This window comes from Durio zibethinus, chromosome 11 (genome assembly GCF_047325235.1).
Source record: "Durio zibethinus cultivar Kanyao isolate XHJ-2024 chromosome 11, ASM4732523v1, whole genome shotgun sequence".
NCBI lineage: Eukaryota > Viridiplantae > Streptophyta > Magnoliopsida > Malvales > Malvaceae > Durio > Durio zibethinus.
The window spans coordinates 3,095,240-3,111,196 of NC_143172.1; the positions used below are offsets into that span (position 1 = coordinate 3,095,240).

Sequence of the window (15,957 nt, forward strand, 5' to 3'; positions counted from 1 at the left end):
TCATTTTAGTAAGGTTTGTAAATCATTTAGACTTCGCAAAAAATAAGGATAAAAAATTTATTAATTCAATGATTAAATTTTATAATCACTTTTTGACTTTGTAATAATCATTAAATTGATAATTTTTTCATTCTTTTCCTTTTTTATCTTTCTTGTAAGATAAAGAATATTTCAAATCAAACCAACCATGGGGGAAAAAAAATACTTAAGAACGTTTCAATTATTACAATAATTAAAATAATGATAAAGATATGAAGAACAAGAATACAAGCTCAAATGATTACATGGCAAGAGGGGAAAGCAATGAAAAATGTTGGGGTCGCATTGGCAGGTCTCAAACATTTTTAAGAAACAATAACCACTGCATCAAATAAGAACCAATGTTATCACTTACGAGGATACAATATGTACATAAGATGCAAACCAGGTTCTTATGAGTGGTAGAAACTTGAAAGCTTGATTTGTCAACCCTAGTTAATGCTGCAGGGGTGGCTCCCAGTCGGGCCTTGTTGGATATTCGAAACCCTGAAGGAATGGCATCCGTCTTAAATCATTCTCTGAATAGGCTGGGATGAACCAGAACTTCTTTTCTGTTCCAAACACCTGACAGAAAAAGCTAAATATGTCTATCATGATTAACAATGAAATTCATATGCGCAGGATGCATATATTAAATTCATACCTTACATTGTTTGCTGAATCACTTGAGGTAAAGTTTTCACTAGGAATCTATATACTCAAGTAAACTTGAGGACATATCGAAATTTTAAAAGTTAGCATAAGTCCTTGAATTTGATTGATGCCAGCAGTCTTTTAACTAGACTTCATGGTAGCAATGACAGGATATGCCTTTATGCAGCTTGGAAATTTATAATTTTCATTCTCCGAACAGTGTCGCCTGGTAGCTTAATGAAAGCTTAAAGAGTGAAGGAATGTATAAACCCATAAGCATACAGGGTATGGACGAGCAATTGTAAAAGTAAAACAGCCAGAAGAAGAAAGATCAGGTATATTTCCAATCTTTGATATGCTCCATCGAGCGGGAAACAGAGCAATTTGAGGAAGTTTGTTGAAAACACAAGAAACAAACATACATACTTTTGAACCTCAAGGTATACAACCATGCAGTTATCTGCAGAAGTCAAATTTTGAAACAAATGTTGAAAATCAAAGAATCAATTCAATCAGATCTTTTAGTGCTCTAGCAGCCACATGGCATTTATATTTTTAGGTTCTCCTATACCCTTTTCTTTGCAAAGTTTATTCAATGCTTATCATCTTATAAAATAGACAAGTGCCCAGAAAGACATAAAGAGATGGATTGAGACATGCACACAATGGATACTTATCAAAGCCAAAGGGGAGGGTTTGGCAAGAAAGAAAAAAGAGGTAACCTGTTCAAAATTTTTCTTCCAACCAAGGTCATAACGCCACTTAGGTGTGATTTTCTTCTCATATGCCTGAAAATAAGATTGAGCAAAGCAAAAATGTGAACTTTACTAATTATGTGGGCAACAAGGGAAACACAATTATGCAAGACGTTACCTCAATAGTGGTGGTATTGGCTCTCACCAATGTTATGTGCATAATCAGAAAGCCCAGAACACTTAGGGCAAATGCTATGTTAAACACTGAAAGATTTAGATGAGAATTAGTTAAAATAATGACAACCAATTAGATGAAAGAAACTAACCTCTAGAAACTTACCAAATGCAATAAAGGTAGCAGCAAGTGTTCCTGGTGTTTCAGCTATCTCACTATCGTTAAAAAATTCCATAAAAACCCACAATAATGATAAACTGACAAGTGTTGCGCCAAGAAATGTGTAAAACTGCATCAAATTTAAGCAAAACAAAATACAATTATTTTTTTCCCTTTTGGTAGATGCAAGCTAGTCATATTTCAAACAGTCATATCCACTTGCCATAGGAATCTGTTTAATAGGATAATAACTAACATAAGACTCAATATGCCAAGAGAAACTGCCAATAGAAAATAGGCTGTAGCAGGAAAAGTATTGTCTGAAAGTGCAAAATGTTAAAAGCTCTAAAGGACCATATAAATAACTATGACGACTGGTCAAGTAAAATTTTTAATCCAAGCTCACATATTATCCCAGTAAAAGCATACGAAGCTCTGAATTTTGGAATTCTACATAGAATACCATCTTTATTATTGGAGGGTGTGTTAGTTAATGCTGTGTCTGAGAGAGAGAGAGAGAGAGAGAGAACTCATAATGGTTTCAAAGTAAGTTTCATCTTTGAGTATAAAAAACATTACAATCATAGTTCTATGAACTTTTCTACCACTCTTTCTCGTTATACTCTCACATCATACCATTTATAAATTATGAGTATGGTGGGCAACGAAAGTCATGCAATTGCTCAATAGAAGGATGATATGATATTCAATAGTCACTGAAGAAGACAACTTTCATCATACTGAGGTTCATATGTAAATTAATGAACTATGGACAATGTCAGGAGACAACGTTCAGAAATAAGCATTCATTCAGGGTGGCAGCTTCCCTAGACTGGCAAGGTAAAACTGATCAAGGTAGTATAATGATATCATCTTCTTTGAGAAATAAAATACTAATTTTATAAGCAACAAGTTAGGGGCTTATAAGGCTTAAAGCTTCAATCAATGGGAATTACAGTGGAGAACAATCATATTTTGGCTTCTAGTTTTTTGGTTTGTAAGTAGCAACTTAGCAGGCTGCTAATGATTAACAAAGAATAATCTATTATGCGTCTAACAACATGAAGAGAAGACCATACTTGGTGCATCCTAAGTTCAGCCACTCATTTGTTTTCTCTTTTGCACCTTTGCATCTAATGTTGTGGACGGCTTGTTCAATATACGTATTGACAGTCACCATAACGTCCTAGACTACATGTTGAATGAATGCATCAAGTGAAAACAGGTTTTCAGCTCTAGTACTAAGAAAGGAAATTTTAGGCATTAGAATATGAAAATAATTACATCACAATCTTTTGACTAATCAACAAACCAAAAAGGCTAATAACGATAAACATGAATCCACTTTGATTCCAACAGTGAAAGCATCAGCCTAATTAAGTGCCAAATAAATGAGAGTATGCAGCTAGGAGACTTGAAATTGATGAATTAAACATACCAAGAAAAGAAGGAAATACTTGTAGTTCAATGCCCCAACACAGTTGACGACCCAAACACAATGATGGTCCATTTTTAATATACATCTCTTACCTGAAATCAATTAATAAACCAGGTTCTTTCACTGAAGATGGCAAAACAACAAAGATCCAACAGAAGAATTTATCTAGATTACTCACAAACAGAGCAGTGATGGGTGCGAGGTGGCTTAAATTGATTGCACTTCTGACAGAAACGTATGTCTTGGTTTTTGGAATCACCAGGTATAGCTGACTGAGTTGAACCTAATTCTGCACTTCCATAACTTGAACCTACCAAAGGATCAGCATCACCTTTCTCCTCATCCCTGAGAGGCCTCCAATTTGGTGGAACACCACCCGGATCCGTTAGAACAACAGAAGAGTAACTCCATAATACCATAAACAGCTGAAAAACCGGGTAAACTTAATTCAAAATGCAGCAATGTCATCTAATAAAACTAATTATAAATGAAAACAAGGAAAACAGACCATAAATATTATGACAGCTAATTCCAAGTTTCATTCCTTTTTCCCTTCAGGTTCAGCAAAACCCCACTAAGCTAAACCTCATAAAGTCACTTAAATTCACTCACATCTTTATTAAAAACCAAAAAAAAAAAAAAAAATTACAATAATTAAGTTCTCATATGTCAGTTATCATTCCAAAATAACCTGCATTTGGTCACCTATGAAAACTAAAGCTGGAACTAAAATCTTCTGCCTTCGTGTCCAGCAAAACCCGTAATAAGCAAATTCAACTAATTGAACCTCATAAAAGCACTTAAATTCACTCACTGTTATCATCAAATATCCTACATTTCATCAACAACCAAAAAAAGCAACAGCTAAAGCTAAAATCTTTGTTCCCCAGAGAACCATTACCGACACAAATAAATCAAAAAGAAGAGAGAAAAAGAAGAACAGGGTATACCAGAAAATGAAAAAAGAAGAGAACTAGAATAGCAGAAAGCATATCAAAGCCTCCAAGAAAGAGAGTTGGGCCATAATGAGCAACGACCACTGCATAATAAGTTACCCCAATAATCCCAAGAACGAAAACGATCATAATTGAACCCAAGGCACGTAGTGCCGTACAGAATTTGAAAACATTCCATGCCATAATAATTTTTGTATAGTTTGTAAAACAAAGAAGAAAATTTGAGAGGAAATATGGAATTCCGATGAGAAAAGGAATTCCGTTCCCCCTGACCCTGAATATGGGTAAATAATGAATATGATGTGGTTGATATTTCTAATGCTTGATTTGGGTTGGAACTTGGAACCTAGGAAATTTGTTTGCCCATAGGTTTTTCCTGATAAGGAAAGCGACACACCATAATCAATGAACATATAATACAATAGTAAGTTACTAAATTAAGGTATATAAGAATATCAAATATGAATAAATACTATAATTTCTTTCAACACGTTTCTGGTTGAAACCCAGAAAGAGTTTGCGGTGATGGGCCAAGCTTTTTTCTAAGCGGACCGGCACTGGGAGCAATGAAAACGGTGCAGATTGGTGGGGCTTGGTTTCAGTTTCTTACCGGGCCTGGCCTAAGCCGGCCGTGAGCCACGTTTAATCAAAACCTGGCTTAAAACCAGGCATCCCATCTGCCATCTACCTTAATAAAGGATTGGGAAGATTGTTTGATATTGTTTAACATGTACATTTATTTATTAAGTAAAAGGTAAGTAGACAAGTGTGTTTGAATGCAAATGCATTACTTTTATCTTATAGTAACAACTTTTGTCATATATATTCCCCAAATAAAAGAAAAAGAATTTTTTTCTACCAATTTTGTTTGAAAAAAATTAAAAATTGCAATGGATATCGTATGCATGAGCATCTAACATTATCCGACAGATTTAAATAAGATTAGGATACTCTACAGACGGGTTCGGGTTTTAATATGGTATTAATAAAGTATTGTTAATTGGGTTTGTAGAATTTATTATTGTCTTTGACAATCAGGTTCGAATATCAATATTCAATCCATTGTCATTTCCAAATAAAATAGATTAAAAATTAACTATTTAATTGTTAAAAAAATAATTGTTTAAATAAATTAATCATAAAAATATAATCGATCGAGTTTGAATTGATATAATATTAAGTTTAAATTTAAGCTTTATTTTAAATTAAAAACTCAAAATTTAATTCGAATTCAATCGATTTTGTTTTAGTTCGAATTTGATTCAAGATAAAAATTAAATTATTTAAATTTATTCAATTAAGTTCAATCAATATATAAAAATAAATTCGATTTTTATATTTCATAAAAATTTAATTATTTATATTCGAATTTGAGCTCGAATTTAAAATATTTTATTAATTAAAATAATTAAATTATATTAAAATATAAAAAATTAATTAAATTCATGTGCTATTCGATTCAAATATAAAAATATTAAAATTTGATTTAATCAATAAATTAAATTATTTAAACTCAAATTTAATTTAATAATAATCGAATCAAACTTAAATTTTATTCAAATTAAATTTAAATAATTTATGAATATTAATATATTATAAATGCCATCGACATTATAAATGCCATCAAGACTTTTTGTAGGCATTTCATTTTCGTAATAACAATTGAATTTGTCAAATTAAGCAGGCGCACAGTATTGACTGCCAATTATCGGAACAAGATGCGGTATGAAATAACTTCACCGACACTAAATTTCTTTTCCAAGAGAATAAACCTTATTTAATTTTGTCGTTATTGTGTATATGGACACGTTCCAACCACATCTTAATTTCCTGGAAAAACACAAGTCATTTTTCTTTCCCCTGCGTTTTCAACAGATCATTTTTCCTAATATACAGAATGTATGAAAACTACATTCACTAATCGATGGATTTTGGATGGAATTGGTGGAAAAAATTCCCCTTTGTAACAGAATTGCCAACGACTTTTTACGAAAATTATTGATGGAATTAATTAAATTTCGAAGGAAATTCTACTGGCAAAGTTCAATCACATGGTTTTAACATTCCAATTCTAATTCTTTCTTTTCGACCCTTGATTGACATGAAGTATCCTAGTTGCTTCTACATTAAATGCAACGCCCCCTTTAGTCCAACCCATAGGCATTACACTATTACTATGACGTGAAAATTGCAATAAAAAAGCTGTGGTTGTGATCAATCTACTAAAATCTGTTGTGTTTAAGAGCAAACCCATTGTAAAAAAAAAAAAAAAACACCTTTGCGGTTTGGTAGCAAGTACTTCAAGTCTTCAGCTTCGTGGTATTACGAGGCAAGTTATAGATTGATTTCATATATGATGTCCGATGGGTGCAACAAATTAAAGCTTAAGGGCAAAGCTCTTATTACATTAGTTCCCATAATGGCATGAAGTGCCTATCTTTATTTTGTCTCATTCGAGAGAAATAGAAGACTTCATGGTCGCAGAGTCGACACTAACTCAGCCATTTTGAATAGAATCAAGGAATTGTATGGTTAGATACAGGCTTCTAGCATTAAGGAAAGATGGCAGGAGGTAGCATTAACAGGAGCATAATTGGGGATTAGAAGATGACAAATTTGTTTAGGGAACTGGTTTTATTTTTGCTGCTGTTTTTCTTAGTTCTTACTGGTTTTAAACCTGCAATACTCTGCTGTATACCCTGTTCACTTTGTAGAAAATTTCACGCCCTACCAATTCACAGGCCGAAAACGTATCAATCGGGCCAAACATAGGTAGCAAAAATCAGCTTCAGAGTTCAGTCCCTGTGCAGTGGAAGACAAATGTTGACACGTACACGTGAGCCCATACAAAAGACATAAACAGGGGACACATCACCCAAGTCAGCGCTCCAAACTGTGCTGGCAGCTGCCCTGTCCTTGGCCTAGATAACCAGCCAAGGGACCACTCTCTCTCTTACCCCATTGCTCCATTTATTACCCTCACATGCAAGCCTGATCAGGTCCACGGGGGAGACCCTGGTTAGTAGATTTCAGGGCCACCCTTGGAGAGATTTATCTGTGGAATCAATTAATGCTACTAGTGGAAGATTTGCAAAACGGGAGATGGGGAGTTTAAGAGGGTCTTAAATGTGACAACTTATACAGAAGGATTGTAATAAATGTTTTCGGTTGATTACTGGAAATCGACTGTGTTAGACTTTTTCGATAAATTTGAGAAGATTACATTCCCATTTGCCTATATTATTTTTTTGATGTCAGTCCCACATTGCGAAGTTTCCCTCTTTACCATAAACTGTTCTCGAGTCGTTTTTTTCCTGTTTCTTTCCCAGAAAACAAATTAGATTGCACACAGTCTTTGGTCTCGATCATCATGGTATTTTTAGGCTGTTCTTTCTTTAGTTTCCCTAGCAGATGTTAATAGAAATTTGATCAAAAGAAAGGGCGTTGATGATCAACCAGTTGGTGCCTGATTTAACAAAAGTACCATAACATCAGCAAAAGTACTACTGCTATATATTGACTGACCAGTAACTGCAAGAAAATAGAAGAAACACCAGCATTCTCATTGAATCAATTTGCATTCAAATTTCAAGTTGACCCTCCTTTGATATATTGTTGAATGTAAATTATAAATGAATCCTGACAAACAGTTTTAGTTAACATTTAAATTACATTGCATAATAAATTTCATTTTTATCAACAATCGTGTGATATATGAAAAAAATATTAAATTTAATTTTAATTATGTCTTCAATATAAAAAAAAATTTCATTTCTTTTCACAAAAGTGCCTACTTTATTGAGGGAAAAAAGAAAAAGTTAAAACTTTAATTAAATCAGATAGCATCTTGATCTCAAATCCCGATCTTTCACCAACTCCAACTACTTTGAGTTGAGTTTTAACTACCATCGCGCCAACTGCCCTTGTATATATATGTATTCCATTTTTATGATCTTTCTTGTTCTACAATTACTGTTACGACCGAAATCGGAATGCCCATTTTTTTAAGGTTAAAGGAAGAAACTGGAATGGACCTGCCACGCCCTCACCAACCAGTATTGTTGAAGGTTGAGTTGAGTAGAGTAATGGCCAATAAATTATTGAATATGAAAAATTTTAGCTAAACGCCACAGTGCACCGGTCTCCAAGAAAAGCCCTAAAAAGGCTAAATCTTGCATACGCCTGCCCTTCAGTTTGTCTGTGAGTAATTCTATTTGCATTCCCAACTTTTTTCTTAATACGCTTAAAAAACTTTATATTACAATTTTATTTTTTAATAAATTTATTTAAATATCTATTAATCAATTATTTTCTCATCTTTCACATTTCTTCCAAAATTAAAATTTCAAAAACTTTTGATGGATTTGATTTCGGGGAATCCATATATTTTCTTCAAGAATCTTATTGGTGGATATTTGATTTCAACGATTGATTTAAGATAATTTGATTTAAAAAAAAAATGATAAATTTTTAACAGTACCCAAAATATCAAAATAAAAAATTTATCTTTCTTTGTGATATTCTAAGATTTAAAAAAAAAAATTATGTTATTTCTAAATTTGATCTGAATAAAAGATTATAAAATAATCGTTATCATTTTGAACAATATATTTAGAAGTGACTGTAAGTTAGTTATATTTCTATTACTAAATTTTTTTTTATATTACAATTAATGACGTTTGACAGGAAACACTTTAAATAATTATGTTCAATTTTTTTAGTATTATTTAATACATTTTTTAGTAAAAAAATACCAATATTATTTAAGATATTTTTTGTCAAAAAACACTTTAAATAATATTCTACAAAAAATATGAATGAGATTATTTAATGCATTTTTCTAAAAAATTGATCAACATTATTTAAGGTGTTTTCTGATAAAAATACCTTAAATAATCTCTAAAAAAATTTTATAAATAATCTCAAAAAATAAGTACTAAAATGAGGGATCGAACCTACAACCTTATCATTAATATTCAAATAAGCTACTCTAATTTGTTTATATTTTATTTATTAAATCTTATAAATAATTAGAGATATTATTTATGATTTTTTAAGGGTATTATTTAATGTGTTTTTAATCAAAAATACTTTAAATAATGCCATTTAAAAACATTAAAATACTAGAGGGAATAATCGAACTTACAATCTTATAGCTAATAATCATTTGCTTTAACTAACAGAGCTACTTCAATTATTTTATATTTTATCTCTTAAATCTTATAAGTAATGAAAGTAATTATTTAAGGCTTTTTTTTTAATCAAAAATACATTAAATAATACATTTCAAAAAAATTAAAGATTATTTAAGATATTTTTAGATAAAAACACCTTAAATAATCATCTCATATTTTTTAAATGTTATTTATTTAAGGTATTTTTAGATAATAAATGTCTTAAATAATCTCATTTTAAAAAAATAAAAAAATTTATTTAAGGCGTTTTTCAATCAAAAACGGCTTAAATAATATTTAAAATTTTTTATTGATAATATTTTATAAATAAAAACAGTAAAATATTTGTCTTCTTTTATTGTTAAAGGCATCATTTGTCGTTTGAGTATTTATTATTAATAAAAGCTAATAAAAAATTATCATCATGCATATTAAAAAAATTATGATAATTATTCAAAAATTAATATATATAGATTCTCCAAACAAAATAAGTGAATTTTAATACAAGATACTCTCAAAATGAAAAAAAAGCTCTGAGTATTATATTTTTTTAAAGATCACAATTTTTCTTAAAATCTAAGAATTCGTGAATCAAATACCCTAAAAGTTTTTAAAAATATTTTAATATTTATTTTCGAAAACTTTTAAAAACTTTCAAAAATTTATTTTCAAAACTTTCAAATCATATTCAAATATTTTAATATAAAATCTTATGAAACTAAATAGGTAATCAAACAAAAATAAAAATAAAACCAATTATTTTTAATTTTATGCTTTTTAAATTTAAAATGATAAAATTTATTTTAAATTTGACTTTATTTGACTTAAAGTGCTTTAAGATTTTCAATTGAGAAGAAAGAGAAAAAGAAGATAGGACATGAAAGAAAGTGGGATGAGGTGTATTGATTTTTTAGATAAAAATGTGTTTCTTGTGTGGCGTGTGTTTAATAAAAAATTAAAAGTTAAAAGTACGAGGTACGTTGAATAATTATTAAGGTGCAAATAATAACACTTTTATGTCGTAACATGGAATTAATTTTGTTACATCATTAAATTATAAAAATTAAAAATTAAAAATCTTAATACAATTAATTATTACAAATATTTAAATTTTAAATGTATTTCATATTTTATTATTAATTAAACAATTAATTTAATTTATTAACAAAATCCAACAACCCAATTAAAATGCAGCAAACCAATTTCAATCTTGAAATTTGCCGTGTCAAACCCCCAAACCCTCTCTTAATATATATTTGATTATTTAAACTTAATTTTTAAAATTTATAATATTTGAATTGATTTTAGAAAAAATGCTTAAAATAATATGATTATTGGCTTTGTCGATTATAAGAAAAATAAAAAATAAAAAATATTTTTTTTTAAATAGTAGTATTTTAATTATCCTTAATCCAACTCTTTCTTCAATATACTATATAATTTTAATGCTTTGTTCTTTAAAAAAAAAAAACTTTCTTTTTTCTCATTTACTTTACAAAATAAAAAATAACAAAAGTCATAATCAAACAAGAAAAAAACAATACATAGTTAGAAATATCCCTTGAGCTTATCCATGATCCATTGAGAGAAATCTAGTGGCTAATAATTTTGCCGCATGTTCTTGTAATAATTAATAATAACCAATAAGAACAAAGTCATTAGTTAAGAGTTTTAATCAAAAAATCGAGAAGAACCTTTGAGAAAAAAACAAAAAAGATTCAAGTTAGGAAACAGTCAACCGGGTTTGATTTTGAGACCATGATTGGTGTGCCATTTTAAATTTTCAGTAGCTGCTGCATGATTACAAGTAAGCATAAATATTGGTATGATGATGTTAGCTATATTATTTTATTATTGGTTAAGAAAATAAATTCAATTCATTGCATTTATCTACATAATGAAATCAAATCTCTCCCTTTTCTCTGATTCCTTTCATTCAAATGGGAATTTAGTCGAATATATTCTATTAAAATTTTATAGTTTCTAATGAAATTATAATTTTTAATCAAATATTACATTCAAATAAATTAATTAATTAATAAATCAATACATAATAAAACAAATTCAATTTAAAATTAAATTAAATCATACACGATGAAGCTTAAATTCCAAGTTTCACAAACTCTTTTTGCTACTAAATTAAAGTTTCATTGATATAATTTTATAATTTTTATTTGAAATTAATATAATCAAATATAATAATCATATGATCAATTGATAAAATATTATATTTTTAATTTTAACTATTAAATTTTGATTTTTAATAATATTAAATAAAAACCGATCATAAATACCTTTCATTATTTGGTGCATGTTGATCATAGCTATCAATGCCATATATTAATAAATGCAACAAGATTTCAAATATTGAATTGGTCATGCGACTAGACTCTTAGCATATATGTCCATATAATTCCCTTCTTGTTTTGATCATTGTCTTTCAGTCAGTGATCTGTCATCTTAGTAAAGCCTTTCCCTAAATCGAGAATAAATGTTGATAAGATTGATAGATAGTAATAGCATATCTAAGTTTGCGAGAATCCTTTAATCATAAAGGATGTCTAAATTCGCGAAGATTTTATCTAACGCTAGTGATATTTTCATTAGAAAATTATTAAATTAATGCCAGTAAATTTCGGATTTCTAGTTTCGGAAGAATGGGACTATATAGAAGAATATTAAATTTTTTAATCATATATAGTTGCTTTTTTTTTTTTTTAACTAATGTTTATACTTTTTTCAATCACATTAAAAGTGGAATCTGACTTGGCTCAAGGGCCCCACGGATAGCGATATTCATGCACAAAAATCTAACTCAAACAATGCACCGTCCATTTCCCTTGACTGAGCATGGTAACGTCTCTCCTTCTTTACACCTCTGATTCACAACCATGATTACAACACGACGAGAAATCAAACCCCTCTCGAAGATGAAAGCAAACGATAAATCAGAGTGCAGAGTGTGAAAAAAACAACACCAAAAAGCTCATCCCAATTTTCACAATTCTGAATTCTTAAGATAATAATAGTTGTAATAAATTAACTTCAAAAAAAAGTTCCCATGTATTTGGATTGTGTCTCTCATAGTCGTATATATCAGTAAAAACCAAATGAAAGAGACCAAACCCAATGAACATGGCTCCTTCTTCTTCTCCTTCTTCCTCGAAATCCCTTCCTCCTCCTCCTCCTCCACCTCACCAATCCCCTCTTTTCACTCCTGTAAGTTCCTTTATAATTCTGTTTATTTTTTTTCCTTTTGTTTCCCGAGAATCAAAATGATATAACCATAGATAAAATGGGTTTTTTTTTTTTTGGGGGGGGGGGGGGGGGGGAGAGGGGAGGGGGATTTTTAAAGCTTCCTATGTTTGGCTGATGAAAAAGTTGCTTTCTTTTGCTGTTTCTTTGCTTTGTCCAACAGATTCAAGAATGTGAAAGGGAGGAACAAGAAGATGCTACCCCAAGTGTAAGCACGGACAAAGGGGTGACGCCAAGGCATCTCCCAACGCCCCTTCATGACAAAAACATTGGAAAAGCCAAATCCAGGAAACGTCAGGAATCTGGGGAAAATGTTGGTGGAGATGATTCAGTTTCTTGCAACAAGTGTAGGCCACACTCTAGGGAGAAGATCTCCGTGGTTCCTTTGGACAACAATGGAATTAACAAGCACTCCTTTCCTATGGCTAGTCCTAATGGGATTTTCAAGTCCATTTTCCATTCCTTAACAAGAAAGAGTCCAAAATCAACTGATATGTCTACGGCCAGGGAAGAGCAGTGGAAAATTGCTGTTGCTGAACTGTCAAGCAAGCTTATTCAAGCTACAAGAAATAGAGATGAAGCATTGCTTGAAGCTTCAAGGTTGAAATATTCCATGGCTGAGCTTGAGAAGAAGCTTAACAAGCTTGAAGTTTACTGTCACAATCTCAAGTCTGGTCTGGATGAATGTAACAGCAATTCTCCTTGCGGAATTGGTAAAGGTCATAATATTCATCAAGTGAAGAATCAAGATGAAGTTATTGGAGCTAATGAAAAAGTGATTCAACAATTCTTGGTCTCTGTCTCTGAAGCTAGGTCTTCAATCAGGCTTTTAAGTAGATCACTCACCATGCAATTAAGGCACATGGGTAGCAAAGTTTGTGAGAGAATAACTTTGCTTTTACAGCCTTATGATACGAAGATTTCTTACTCGAAGAACCCCAAAAGCCTCCTTCTTCACCTAGAAGCTTTGTTGAACAAGGCTTTCTTCGAAGATTTTGAGTCAATTGGGTTTCAAAAGAATGCAGTGAACCAAATATTGAACCCTATTGATCGGTGTGAAGCCAATTACGGGTCATTCAATGATTTACAAGGATTAACATGGGAGGAGGTTCTGAACAAGGGGACAAGGCATTTCAGTGAGGAGTTTAGCAAGTTTTGTGACAGGAAAATGAGTGAAATTGTGGCTATGTTGGGGTGGAACAGAGCTTGGCCTGAGCCATTGTTGCAAGCCTTTTTTGGTGCATCAAAGAGTGTGTGGTTGGTGCACCTTTTGGCCAACTCGGTGCACCCTGGGTTGCCAATCTTCAGGGTGGATAACGGGGCGAGGTTTGATTCAGTATACATGGAGGATATGGGTGGAGAAAGAGCCAGAAAATTGGTTCCAAGCATGGTTCGGATCATGATCACACCAGGGTTCTATGTTTATGGCAATGTGGTCAAGTGCAAGGTTATTTGCCGGTACTACAACAATCTGGATAGTAGTTTAATTGATAAGGGCTTAACCCCATCTCCTTAATTATTGTTTAAATTTAATTAGGTTGAGTTAAATGTTGAAATCCCTTTGATTACTTTTGCACTTTGTAATATTTTGGTGCTAGTTTATATGTGATAAATGGGTGTTGATTAAGAATGCTTTTGAGCTTTTGGAGGATAAATATTTTTCCCCACGCAATTAGGGAAAATTAAATAAAATTTTTTAGATGAAGTTCCTGAAATTTTTTAATACAAATAGAATTAATTAAAATTTTAATAAAAAAATCCAATAGAGTTTAATAAAAAAATCAATAATATGTAAAAAAAAGTTACTGAAAATTCTATTTATGATTCAATATTCATTTTTAGTTGAGAACTTCATAAACTTTATCTAAATTTTTCCTAAGGGTAGGGGTTCTTTAATTGAAGTAAGGAATTGGCATTTTCTTATTCTGTTTTTATTCTTTGTATTATCTGTTTTTAACCACTTTTCCTCGAGAAATATATTTTAGTGGGACTTGGCTATGTGGATAGAATTATCTCCAGAAAAAATGAAAACGAAAAAAGAAGAGTCTGAAAACTTATGTCACATGTAGAATGGATGGCTTGTGAAGGATTTTTGGATCTTCTACTGTTGTTTCATTATTATATGACCAATTTGTTGTCAAATTCCCTTCTCCCCATGGGATATGGTTACTGCCAATTTCCAGCCTTGTGCAAAACAAAAAAATTGGAAACAAAGAATATAGATATAAATATAGTAGTATAGAATTGAAACACAATTTAATCGGTACTCATAATTTTGACAGGATACTCTTAAGGTTCTGTTTAAGATTTTCCTAATCCCAAGAAAACGAAAAAAAGAGAAAGAATTAATTATTAACTATTTAAGGTGGAGGTATCTTTCTGGGGGAAAAACCAGGAAAGGTGACCGAAAACAAAAGGGTGAAGGATAGGACAAAGGCAAAAAGAGTTGAGGACCACTTCACATTTGAGGAACATTGTCTTTAGTGATGCAAATCCAGAGCAAGAGAGTGGAGAGCAAAGAGTTTGATTATTCCCTGTTTTGGACATCTTTTGTTTGTTTTACTCTCTGGTTCTGACTTAGGGCTCTGTCCATCCTCCGGACCAATTTTGAATTATATCTTAACAGGGTCGAGCTCTGGGTATATTAGTTACAGTACGTAACAAAAGAAATTGCAATTTAAAGATAAAAAAAAGTTTCATAAAATTGAATCTCATAAATATTGATGTGGAGATTCATTTAGTTCATTCAGCGTTCGAACTTGCAAATATGTTAAGAAAATGGGTCATAAATATTTTCTTCTTTTTTTTTTTTGTTAGCGGCCTTGAGGCTTTTATGGCAAACCCCTTGTTTAGACAGCAGCTAATTTGGTGGTCTTAACACAAATGGGCCGGGCTTCTGCCTCCATTACAAGGGACTTTTTTCTTCTGACTCCATCCAGAGGCTTAGCTTGATAAGAATTTATAAGGAAAAAGAAAAATGAAAGGAAAAAAAGTACATACTTTTATGGTATATTTGATATGAAATATAGAAAATTTGAAAAAAAAAAAATTTTTTTTTCAACATTGCTTGGTATAATTGAAAAATGAGCGGAAGTAAAATAAAAATGATATTATTTTTATCATTGTAAGTTAAGATATAAAGATAAATTTTAAAAGTAATAGATAATTTTATAAATATAAGCACTTGATTCATATCTTTCTAATTTTTTCTTCTCCTATCTTTTTAACTTAGAATAAGTTATTTTTTTAATAATAAAAAATAATATTTTCTATTTTCTTGATGATTGAAAAAAACAAAAGCAAATACAATCCAAGTGAAATTGCTGCCTCAGCTTATGAAAGCAACCAATGAGTCATAATCTATCAAGAAAAAAAATAATCTAAAGGATAATCTACACATCATAATTCAATATTTTAAATTTGAAAATATTGT

The 15,957-nt window shown here is 30.8% G+C and overlaps 2 protein-coding genes across 4 annotated transcripts; one reads left to right on the plus strand and one right to left on the minus strand.

Annotated features, from left to right (window-relative positions):
- Positions 1 to 202: 202 nt before the first annotated feature.
- On the minus strand, positions 203 to 4,417 carry LOC111291119 (putative protein S-acyltransferase 14). Of its 3 annotated transcripts, XR_016346192.1 has the most exons (8): positions 4,090 to 4,417; positions 3,318 to 3,564; positions 3,140 to 3,231; positions 1,708 to 1,831; positions 1,546 to 1,631; positions 1,395 to 1,460; positions 683 to 916; positions 203 to 603 (listed from the first exon to the last, which is right to left on the minus strand). XR_016346192.1 is itself a non-coding variant. In XM_022882710.2 (7 exons), the coding sequence occupies exons 1-7, from the start codon at positions 4,276 to 4,278 to the stop codon at positions 475 to 477; spliced, it is 933 nt and encodes a 310-aa protein (XP_022738445.2). In that variant the 5' UTR covers positions 4,279 to 4,417; the 3' UTR covers positions 203 to 474. The 3 variants fall into 3 exon arrangements, 2 of the variants coding, with proteins under 2 accessions (XP_022738445.2, XP_089623812.1); XM_022882710.2 differs by lacking the exon at positions 683 to 916; XM_089767686.1 differs by lacking the exons at positions 203 to 603; positions 683 to 916 and adding an exon at positions 926 to 1,132.
- A 7,698-nt stretch (positions 4,418 to 12,115) lies between these two features.
- LOC111290591 (IRK-interacting protein-like) lies at positions 12,116 to 14,179 on the plus strand. The gene is made up of 2 exons (XM_022881963.2): positions 12,116 to 12,488; positions 12,688 to 14,179. The coding sequence occupies exons 1-2, from the start codon at positions 12,399 to 12,401 to the stop codon at positions 14,038 to 14,040; spliced, it is 1,443 nt and encodes a 480-aa protein (XP_022737698.2). The 5' UTR covers positions 12,116 to 12,398; the 3' UTR covers positions 14,041 to 14,179.
- Positions 14,180 to 15,957: the final 1,778 nt, after the last annotated feature.